Source organism: Etheostoma cragini, chromosome 11 (assembly GCF_013103735.1).
Source record: "Etheostoma cragini isolate CJK2018 chromosome 11, CSU_Ecrag_1.0, whole genome shotgun sequence".
Taxonomy (NCBI): Eukaryota; Metazoa; Chordata; class Actinopteri; order Perciformes; family Percidae; genus Etheostoma; species Etheostoma cragini.
The window spans coordinates 495,844-505,843 of NC_048417.1; the positions used below are offsets into that span (position 1 = coordinate 495,844).

At 45.2% G+C, this 10,000-nt stretch overlaps 2 protein-coding genes across 3 annotated transcripts in view; both read right to left on the reverse strand.

Annotated features, from left to right (window-relative positions):
* Positions 1 to 9: 9 nt before the first annotated feature.
* LOC117952743 (uncharacterized protein DDB_G0284459-like) lies at positions 10 to 7,187 on the reverse strand. Of its 2 annotated transcripts, none has more exons than XM_034885267.1 (6): positions 7,053 to 7,187; positions 6,504 to 6,652; positions 6,106 to 6,295; positions 5,216 to 5,514; positions 2,990 to 5,053; positions 10 to 362 (listed from the first exon to the last, which is right to left on the reverse strand). In XM_034885267.1, exons 1-6 carry the CDS (start codon positions 7,101 to 7,103, stop codon positions 113 to 115), a joined length of 3,003 nt encoding a protein of 1,000 aa, XP_034741158.1. In that variant the 5' UTR covers positions 7,104 to 7,187; the 3' UTR covers positions 10 to 112. The 2 variants fall into 2 exon arrangements, with proteins under 2 accessions (XP_034741158.1, XP_034741157.1); XM_034885266.1 differs by having other exon boundaries at positions 6,055 to 6,295.
* A 311-nt stretch (positions 7,188 to 7,498) lies between these two features.
* Positions 7,499 to 10,000, reverse strand: part of LOC117953074 (coiled-coil domain-containing protein 141-like) — a 5,966-nt gene continuing 3,464 nt past the window's right edge. The window contains exons 6-9 of the mRNA XM_034885789.1: positions 9,260 to 9,448; positions 8,526 to 8,709; positions 7,983 to 8,095; positions 7,499 to 7,540 (exon numbers count right to left, since the gene is read on the reverse strand). Coding sequence (XP_034741680.1) covers positions 7,499 to 7,540; positions 7,983 to 8,095; positions 8,526 to 8,709; positions 9,260 to 9,448 — 528 coding nt within the window. The remainder of the gene's footprint in view (positions 7,541 to 7,982; positions 8,096 to 8,525; positions 8,710 to 9,259; positions 9,449 to 10,000) is intronic.

Here is a 10,000-nt window from a genome sequence, read left to right on the forward strand (position 1 = left end):
CCTGATGATGAACATCTGTCCTGTAGGGTTACATTACAGCTTGTTTCTACCTGATGAGGAACATCTGTCCTGTAGGGTTACATTACAGCTTGTTTAAGCTTTACGTCCCGAATTACCAGAGTAGAATCAGGTAGATCAGCCACAGCAATACACACAGTGCACCAAACCCGGTCAGCCAGTCCACACCAATGATGTCAAACACTTCTCCCAGCAGCCAATCATCAGCACTGCTGCCACGCTGTGCGGCAGCTCGGGAATCGTACCGACCACCATCTGAGCTCGATGCCTCTGGGACCAACCCATCCTCGCAGGGAGGCAGCGCTCGGCCCGGGCCGGGGGCTGACACCTCTCCATCTTTGCACCTGAAGCGACCATGACGACAGGAAGTCAGACAGTACACCGCCTCACGACGGACCCCTGACAACCGCTGTGATGTAACCAATACACATGAATCCTGTTATTGGATCCCTAAATAATAATAATACAATAATATAAATAATTATAACCAGGAATCCGACAAGTTAAACTAAATATTAATGGGCAGAGCATACAGTTCAGAGAATGCTGCAAATGTGGAAGTGCCTTCAAGCTGCATTATATCTGATGTCCAGCAGGGGGGGACTCCTTAAAGCTGCATCACATCTGATCTCCTGCATCCCTATCACTCCTCCCTTTCTCCTCCCGCTCGTCTAAAATCAACAATTTAATAATTCATGTGTAATTTATTGTATAATACTTACTTACTTTCTACTATTATCTATCTATCTTGCTCTTAATTTTGCTGTTGCGAACCGCAATTTCCCCACGGTGGGACAAATTAAGGTTTTTCTTACCTTATCTTAACAAACTCAACGACTCATATCAGATCAACCAACCAATGGGTGACATCACACCTGCTCTGCCCATTAATATTAATATTAACAGTCTATGGTTGCTATGCTCCGTCCGCCTCCTGCCCCTGGTCTTTGGTCTGAACCTGCATCCCAGGCCAGTTATTATCAACGGTTCCAGCTTCACTCAACGTGTCATGCAGCCGGGTTAGTTTTCCTTTCAGTGTTACTGTATGTGGTAGTACATGCAGTAGTATGCGGTTACTGCACATACAAACACAATAAAACAATTAAAGGAATCACAGAACACACTGTTAAATATGGTTAACTTATTTTTATCACTTATTATTGTATGTACTGTGATTATATTTTAACGCAGTGACTTTGAAAAATTATCATCAATCTGTTATATATATCATTCACACACATTAGAGGGTGCCACTCCCATCCCATCCTGAGCCCACAAAAATTCTCCCTTTATATCTCGATCACGTGACAAAAAATCCTGTACTGCAAAATCCCGAGAGCTAGACTCCCGAATCCCATCGCGCTTCCATTTCGTATTTATTTGAATTTAAATTATGCCTAATGTCTGAGTTCGAAAAGCAGAAATTAGGAATTATTTAGACTAAAATGAAAGGAATGGATGTTGATGGATAATCACAGACTGGAATATGTCAACTTTTACTCAATACTACTTCAAAAACACTTCCATTTGTTTTACAATGCTATAAAATTGAATAAGACGCCCCAAAATTAATGAAAGTAGAGATTTGCGCTTGGGATAGAGCGTTTGGTGGAATCAATAATATTTTGGGGAATTAAAAAGAACATAGGACAACATGAGGACAACATGTGGACAACATGAGGGACAACGTGAAGACAAATGAGGGACAACATGAGGACACCATGAGGACACCATGAGGACACCATGAGGACAACATGAGGGCAACATGTGTACAACATGAGGACAAAAAGAGGACAACATGAGGACACCATGAGGACACCATGAGGGCAACATGTGTACAACATGAGGGCAACATGAGGACAACATGAAAACAACATGAAGACAACATGAGGACAACATGAGGACAACATTAGGACAACATGAGGACAACATTAGGACAACATGAGGTCAACATGAAGACAACATGAGGACAACATGCTATGCTACAAAGAACTAACAAACTCTTCATTCTAATCCCAACCGGTCGTCAGACACTGCCTACCAAGAGTCTGGGTCTGGGTCTGGGTCTGACCGAGGTTTCTGCCTACAAGGAAGTTTTTCCTCGCCACTGTTGCACTGTTGCTTGCTCTGTAGGAAACTACTGGAACTGTTGGGTCCTTGTGGATTCTGGAGTGTGGTCTAGACCTGCTCTATCTGTAAAATGTCTTGAGATAACTCTTGTTGTGATTTGATATTATAAATAAAATTGAATTGAATTGAACATGAGGACAACATGAGGACAACATGAGGCAACATGAGGACATCATGAGGACATCATGAGGGTTAAAGGAACACATCGACCTACTGGGACTTTAGCTTGTGCACCATAACATCGTGGTATTACCTGTCTCCTCTATTAATTGTCTCAGCGAACACCCACGACTGTAAACTATGCTTTTAGTGTTTTGTAAATATTGACTCTATTACTCCAACTCTGAGAAGACTTCAGGCGAACTCTTTGCTCTGTGACCGGGCTTCTCAGGTGCTGCGAGCAAATTACTCCGCCCAAGTAGCAAAAGTAGCAGTGCTTTGCCTTTCTGAGAATATAGTTCCCAGTTAGTATGCAGTTAGAAGATGGCTGTGTGTCATGTGACCTGGTTACCTGTACACATTAAGATGTAAATAGGAACATGTTGGCGTTGTTTTTGTCACATTTTGGGAGCAGTAGGCTAGTTGGAAGTAGTTACCTGCAGGATCTTTGCTAGGCTAAGCTAGGCTAGCTGAAACCAATTACCTGCAGACTCTTTGCTAGGCTAAGCTAATGCTGGCGGCATCAGACAGAGTTACAGCATGCACAGAGATGAGAAGGGTATCAACTTGTCTAACTCTGGAGGTAATGGTGAATAAGCCTAAATCCCAATAAGTCGGCGTGTCTATTTAATAATCTCACAAAGCATGTGTGTTATTGTGTAGCTGGTTATATGCTACCCACCAGGTGAGCGTGGACTCTGGGTGTCCCGTCACCTCCACCTCTAGCGTCACTGGAGAGCCCTCTATGACGGAAGCTCTAGACAGGGGCCTGGTGAAGCAGGGTTGGCCAGATTTAGAGGCTTTTCCCTGGGGAAGAGACTCTGCCTGGACCTGGGGAAGAGGAGCAGGAGGAGGAGCAGGAAGGGGAGGCCCTTGGATCTGAGGAGTAAGCCTGATTTCCTCAAGGACAGCCATGGGCTGACAAATGTTCGGGTCTTGGTATGGTGTTAGTAGATGATGTGTGGAGGAAAAGGGGGTGACATGCGGATTAGCCTGCTGAACTGAAGCTTGGGTCTGTGGCTTGGGATGAGGAGGAGGAGGACAAGGAGGAGGAGGAGTGGGCTTGGCAGGACTTTCGGGGACCATGCCATCATGCACACACTGCTGGGTACAGGTGGAGATCAAGGACTTGTGGAGGGAGTAGACTGTCTGATGATTCTGCTTGCTGTTGACTCTATTATTGCTGGTAAAGGTACCGCTAGATATACTGATGTTGCTCATGTCCTTTGGTGGAAGAGGAAAAGTGTCTCTGTTACTGTCTCTGAGGCTGGGACTCTGAGCAAATCCTCTGTCCTGGGCGACAAGATTGATCTTTGGCAAGTACTCGCTCTGGAACAACCAACTTTCTTGGGGTGAATTGTTAGCCTGTGGCAAGGTTTGATAAGTATCTGGCGGGGAGGACTGGCAGTACTCGGTTGGCCTGACAGTAGTGGTTAGGTTGCTGCTTTGGTTGATGGAGACTGAGGATGTTTCTTTGCTAGTTTTGGAGAAAGGTACATTGTGACCAAGGCCTCTCATAGACGCTGGATTGGGCTGGGAAAGATTGTCTTCTTGAGGGAGGGATGTAGTGCTTTGGAGGCAAGTTGCACAAGATTTGAGGAGCCCAGCGTCTTCAATCCTGTCTCTTAGGCTGGGACTCTGAGCAAATCCTCCGTCCTGGGCGACAAGATTGATTTTCGGCAAGGACTCACTCTGGAACGACCAACTTTCTAGGGGTGAATTGCTAGCCTGTGGCAAGGTGTGATGAGTATCTGGAGGGGAGGACTGGCAGGATTGTTTGACAGCAGTGTCTTTGGTTAGGCTGCTGCTTTGGGGGATGGAGGATGAGGATGTAACTTTGCTGGTTTGAAAAGAAGATACATCCTGATCAAGGCCTCTCCTGGAACCTTGGTTAGAATGGGAAAGATATTCATCTTGAGGGAGGTTTGTGGTTTGGAGGCAAGTTGAACAAGATCTGAGGTCCCCAGTGCCACTGGTCTTGTTTTTGAGGCTTGGGCTCTTAGCAAACCCTCCAGCCAGTTGGACCGGATCGATCTTTGACGAGGTCTCACTCTGGGGTGAACTGAGGTGGCTGCCTGCCTCTGCCAAGGTGTGAAGAATGTCTGAAGGGGAGGATTTGGAGTCAATGATCTGCTGGGTAATTGTGCTGGTGCTGGTATTGGTGAGACCGCCCCTATGAGGTTGGAAGACTAGGGATGTTTCCCATTGGAGATTTCTCTCAGAGTCAGAGGAGGACTGTGGAGAACTAGTGTTCTGACAAATGGAAGTTCTGTTTAGAGGACAAATAGGGCTGCATTTGAGGAATCTAGGGTCTTGCGGAGGGGTCTTATCATTGTGGAGATCATGGTCTGAGTCATTGGACTGGGAGAGGGATGTTCCTGGATTTAGCTCTGCAACCATGGGAATGGGATCCATCTGTGGCATGGTCTCACCTTTGGATGCAACATTTCTGGTGTTCTTACCCTGATGATGGTTGTTTTGACTTTTGTGTTGCTTTAGTAAGAGATCAGTTGGTGACAGGGGCCTATTATCAGGGACACAATTGTCTGGAGTGTTGCTTTTGTGGACTTGGTTAGATTCAGATGGGACGTCCGGTTCAGTGCCCCGGGAGAGGTCATTTCTTTGGGGGATGTTGGCTGTGCTGGTATTTCCGATTATCAGGATGCTGGATAGAGTACTGGTGAGCAGGCTTGGAAGAGGAACTGTCAGCGGACTCTGGACAAATGAAGTGGACTCTGACCTGAACCTGTCAGACACAACAGGAATAAACTCAAAACAAGAAACAAGAAAACATTCTATGATTAGTCCTCCAAAGTCCCTATAGGGGGACATGCACCCCTTGCAGTCCTCCAAAGTACCCCTAGGGGGACACGCACCCCGTTTGAGAAACCTTTTTCCTAATACCCACCTGGTGCTGCTGTAATTGGTTGGAGGAGTTGGAGAACCTTCGGTCAGACTGGACTCTCTATGTTGCCGGACTGCACCAGAACCACTATGCTCAGACTGGTGGGGGTACTGGTTGCTGTGGGAACATGAGCCCTCCTCAACGTCTGATTGGACCAAGTAGGACTCCGGTGTCTCAGCCAGCGGCGGCAGGGAAATATCGTCAGGTGACACACAATCGTATTCGTCATTGGAGAAAGAATCATCCGTCATCACTTCATACTGCTTAAGCTCTGCCTCAAACAGGACTCCTGCTGATGCATCCTGGGTAAAACAAGAGGGTTAAAATGGTTTACAACACAACTGTCATACTGAAATTAGGGAAATCCATGAATAACAGAAAATAATTACAAAAAATAACAGAAGATGGGAATCATTTCAGAAACGTTGTAGCTAGCTATGGTTGTTTGGTTGCTAATGTTAGCGGAAAACACCATTCAACTGACATTCTCTGTTATGTTTTATGCTAACTTGTAGCTAAGCTAGTAGTTAACCAACTGAGGGTGCATGAATATTAATGAGCTCTGGCAACAAGATGTCAGACTGACCAGCTGTTGTGACTGGTCTGATTCCTCTTATTTCTTTTTAGTGGCTGACACACACGCAAACACACACACACACACACACACTCACACACACACACACAGACCTGACATATTTCAACACATGCGAGTAGAAGCAGTTTTGTGTGCAGGGCTCCTTTAATATGTGGTCTGGAAGCAGCATGTAGAAGGAGAATGAAAGAGGATCTAAACCTGACCCCTGGGGGACACCACATGTGAATTTAACTATTAAATGGTTAACCTGAAGTGGTGTCATGTTTGATCTGCCGGAAGTGGAGACCACTTGCATCACCTTTCTCTGAAACGCCCTCTGGATGTCAGAGAACGATGGGCCAATCACAGAATGAGGGGGCGTGGCCTGAGGCTGTAATGGGCTGTGTATGGCGTGGATCCTACGGTTGGCCTCCACTGGGGAGCAGGAGAGGCTGAGGGAGTTGGGGGTGCTGTAGGAGGAGGTGAACGTCTGGCTGTGCAGCTGTTGTCTGACGAAGAGAGGGCACAATCAACTTTATTCATCCAATTCAGTGTTTCATACACACAAGTTGTTTTAGATTACATTTATTTGATTTAGACAAAAGCAACAGAGTGAAAACATCGTAAGAAATATTTACATTTACATGAAAATAACATTCAGGTTCTGGCTCTTATTCTGAAAAAACTGTTCATTTTCAGCTTTTATATGACGTATACCTGCTCTCAGTGTGTTTGTCCATGTCCTGGCTGTGGCTCTTCTGTAACGGAGGCTTCCTATTGGCCGCAGTCTGCCTCTTCACAGGAACCTTCTTCCCATCATGCTCGGCGGTCAGCTCGGGGGTGTGGCCTGTCTCTTTCAGCTCGTTCTGGACGCACAACAGATTCAGAGGATTCAATATCTTAACAAATTCTTAACTGCAGCCAGAAAATAACATGAAATACAGCTTATATACAGTGGCTGGAGAAAGTATACTTATACTCCCTGTATTTGAACATAGGGGGGTTTATACTTATGTCCCCTGTATTTTAACATAGGGGGGGGTGTATACTTGTGCCCCTGTATTTTAATATTTAAAAAAAAAAAAATTATTAAGGCATTAAAATCAATTTCCAAAATATGTTTTTATCCTCTTTTTAATCAACTTTATCCTTGGGGGGTGGGGGGGGGTGGGGGGGGTAGACTTTCTCTCTGTTCTTCTATATGTTGTGGAACCAAAAGGTGTAAATTCTTCTAAATATTAATTGTGAGGATTAAATAACTTTTACCATGTCAGCCGCCTCCATTGTGCGGCGGTTATCTGTCTGCTCCTTCTTCATCTTTCTGTTATCCTTCAACTTGTCTTTTGCTTCATCTCTCTCTTTGTCCTCTGTCTCTTTCTCTTTCTTTGTCTCTTTCTCTCCGTCGTCTTTTGTGTCCTCAGTGTGACCAAAGATCCCCAAATTATTAGAAGAAAGATCCTCTCTCGTTTTTCTTCTGCTAATCTTTCAATAAATGTGTTAAACAGGCCATTTTCCCTTTAATAGATAGTGACAGTGGATAGACAGGAAAGGTGGGAGAGTGATGGTCCCTGTAAGACCACAATGCCCACAATGCACCTAAACACACCTCCCAGTAAGACCAGCACGCCCAGAATGCACCTGAAGGCAACTCCCTCTAAGACCAGCTTGGCCATGGGTGGCCGCAGGTGCATTTGCTGTTTAAACCACAATGGTCATAAAATAGCAAAGACATTTGTGTCCGACTTTGCGCTGCGCTGGATACAAGATAGGGCCCTTTAAGTTTCTTTATAACACTGATCAAGGGAAAAGGTCTCTTTAAAGTCAGACTGACAACAGATATGTCCAGAGTAATCTGAAGTCATTCCTAATGTAAAATAAGTGTGATCCATGTCCAGGTACCTTCAGTTTGGCCTGAGTAATCTCAGAATCAGAATCAGAATCAGCTTTCAACGAGTAATTTTTCTTTGGATCATTGTTGCTCACAATGTGCTTACACATACAAAAACAACCCAAAAAATATACACTCTAATATATGCACAATATATACATACTCTAAACAGAAACAATACAGAGGCATGAGTGCAATGAGGAGTTCAATAAAAGTGATTTAAATGAGCATAGTCCAAAGGATACTGGGATAAATAGTATTATGATATTATATTACAATATAAATGCGTGTGATCCGTGTCCAGGTACCTTCAGTTTGGCCTGCAGCTCCATCAGGTCGTTGCTCAGCTCTCTGATGGACGCCACCATCGCCGAGTGTTTACTGACGGTCTTCTCGACGTACCGCCGCCCCTCCTCCGCCCCTGAAACACACACACAGTTTTGAGTGTAATCATCTTTCTTTATGTCTAATGTTATTGGGATTAAAGTCATGTAGAATTACATTTTAGATTCTGAAAATGTTCACGATTGTGTTATTGTCGGATAGAATTTGACCCGTTTTCAAACAAATCAGAATAAATGGGTTGTCGACAAAACAATGAAAAAAAAGTAACTAGTAACTAAAATAACTGGTAACTAAAGCTGTCAGATGAATCTAGCGGAAAAACTAAAGTAACTAGTAACTAAAGTAACTAGTAACTAAAGTAACTAGTAACTAAAGCTGTCAGATAAATGTAGTGGAGTCACTAAAGTAACTAGTAACTAAGGTGACTAGTAGATAGAGTAACTAGTAAATAGAGTAACTAGTAAATAGAGTAACTAGTAACCAGAGTAACTACTCGTGGGTCCCACCGTGCAGGCGCGTGGCGAGCTCTCTGATCTGGCCGATCCTCTCCTCCTGCTGCGGCACCGTCGGCCAGACGAACGTCTCAAACTGGCGCTGCAGGACGGAGACGGCGTCCGTGCTGCGGCACTCGGACGAAAACCTCCCGACGCGAGCGATGGTCGCGCTGGCGTCCTCGCACCACCACTGATACTGTCAACACAAAACAACACGTACACACAGCGCCTGTTAGTGTCCAACTCATGGTCTGCGGGCCAAACCCGGCCCCTCGCACACTGGGATCTGGCCTCGCATACCAGACTCTCTTTGCTGATCCTTTGGGAGGACCCCTGTAAGGAAAATGAATTTCCAGCAGTTTACAACGCAAGAAGTCTTAGTTTTACCTGATTAGTTTTTAGCTTTATGTAAACTAATAATAAGTCAATAAACTCTGCATGTCTGGCCCTTTAATAGGGTTCGGGGGTGGGGGGTAATAATTATAATAATAATAACAATAATAACAATAATAATAATAATAATAATAAATGAATGAATAGATGATATTCTGGTAAATGGATGAGTTGTTCTGTTTCTAAAATGTGGGTCAGTGTATCCCAAAGTCTTAATAAATGTCCTAATGTCTTGTTTTGTCCTATACACACAAACACACACACACACACACACACACACACACACATACACACACACACACACAAATACATACACACACACACATACACACATAAACATATATACACATCACCTCCTCCATGGCCAGCTGCAGTCTGCAGGTCATCTCCAGAGTTTTCTGGTGTTCGCCGACACTTCTTTCAAACTCTCCCATCTGCCTCTGCAGCTGGTTGACGGCGTCCTCCGCCTCCCTGGCCACGCCCCCGTCTCTGACCTCTGACCCCAGGCGGGCCGCCACCCCCTGCACACGTTTCCTCAGCGCCTGCAGGATCACACGGAGCTCAATGGAAGTCCTTCATGTTGTTTATTAACCTGCATGCTGGATCGGGACATTTTTTCTGTATCGTTCACCACAAGGATACTGCCAGGTGCTCTTGAGCAAGGCACCATAACCCCCCCCAATCTCTCAGGGCACTGGTCCAGCACTGGCAGCCCCCAGTAGGTCCTCTTCATCATCAGGACGTACCTGCAGCTCCTCATCATCAGGACCTACCTGCAGCTTCTTCATCATCATCAGGACGTACCTGCAGCTTCTCATCATCAGGACGTACCTGCAGCTCCTCATCATCATCATCAGGACGTACCTGCAGCTTCTCATCATCAGGACCTACCTGCAGCTCCTCATCAACAGGACGTACCTGCAGCTTCTCATCATCAGGACCTACCTGCAGCTTCTCATCATCATCATCAGGACGTACCTGCAGCTTCTCATCATCAGGACGTACCTGCAGCTTCTCATCATCAGGACGTACCTGAAGCTTCTCATCATCATCATCAGGACGTACCTGAAGCTTCTCATCATCAGGACGTACCT

What these genes read in the sequence shown, in the direction of transcription:
- LOC117952743 (XM_034885266.1), bottom strand. Translation starts at nt 7,103, where the DNA reads ATGAAGAAGGAGCAGACAGATAACCGCCGCACAATGGAGGCGGCTGAC. An exon ending in GACAAACACACTGAGAGCAG is followed by an intron (nt 6,296 to 6,503) that starts GTATACGTCATA and finishes TCTCTTCGTCAG; the next exon opens with ACAACAGCTGCACAGCCAGA. An exon ending in CCAGAGTCCACGCTCACCTG is followed by an intron (nt 363 to 2,989) that starts GTGGGTAGCATA and finishes TGGTCGCTTCAG; the next exon opens with GTGCAAAGATGGAGAGGTGT.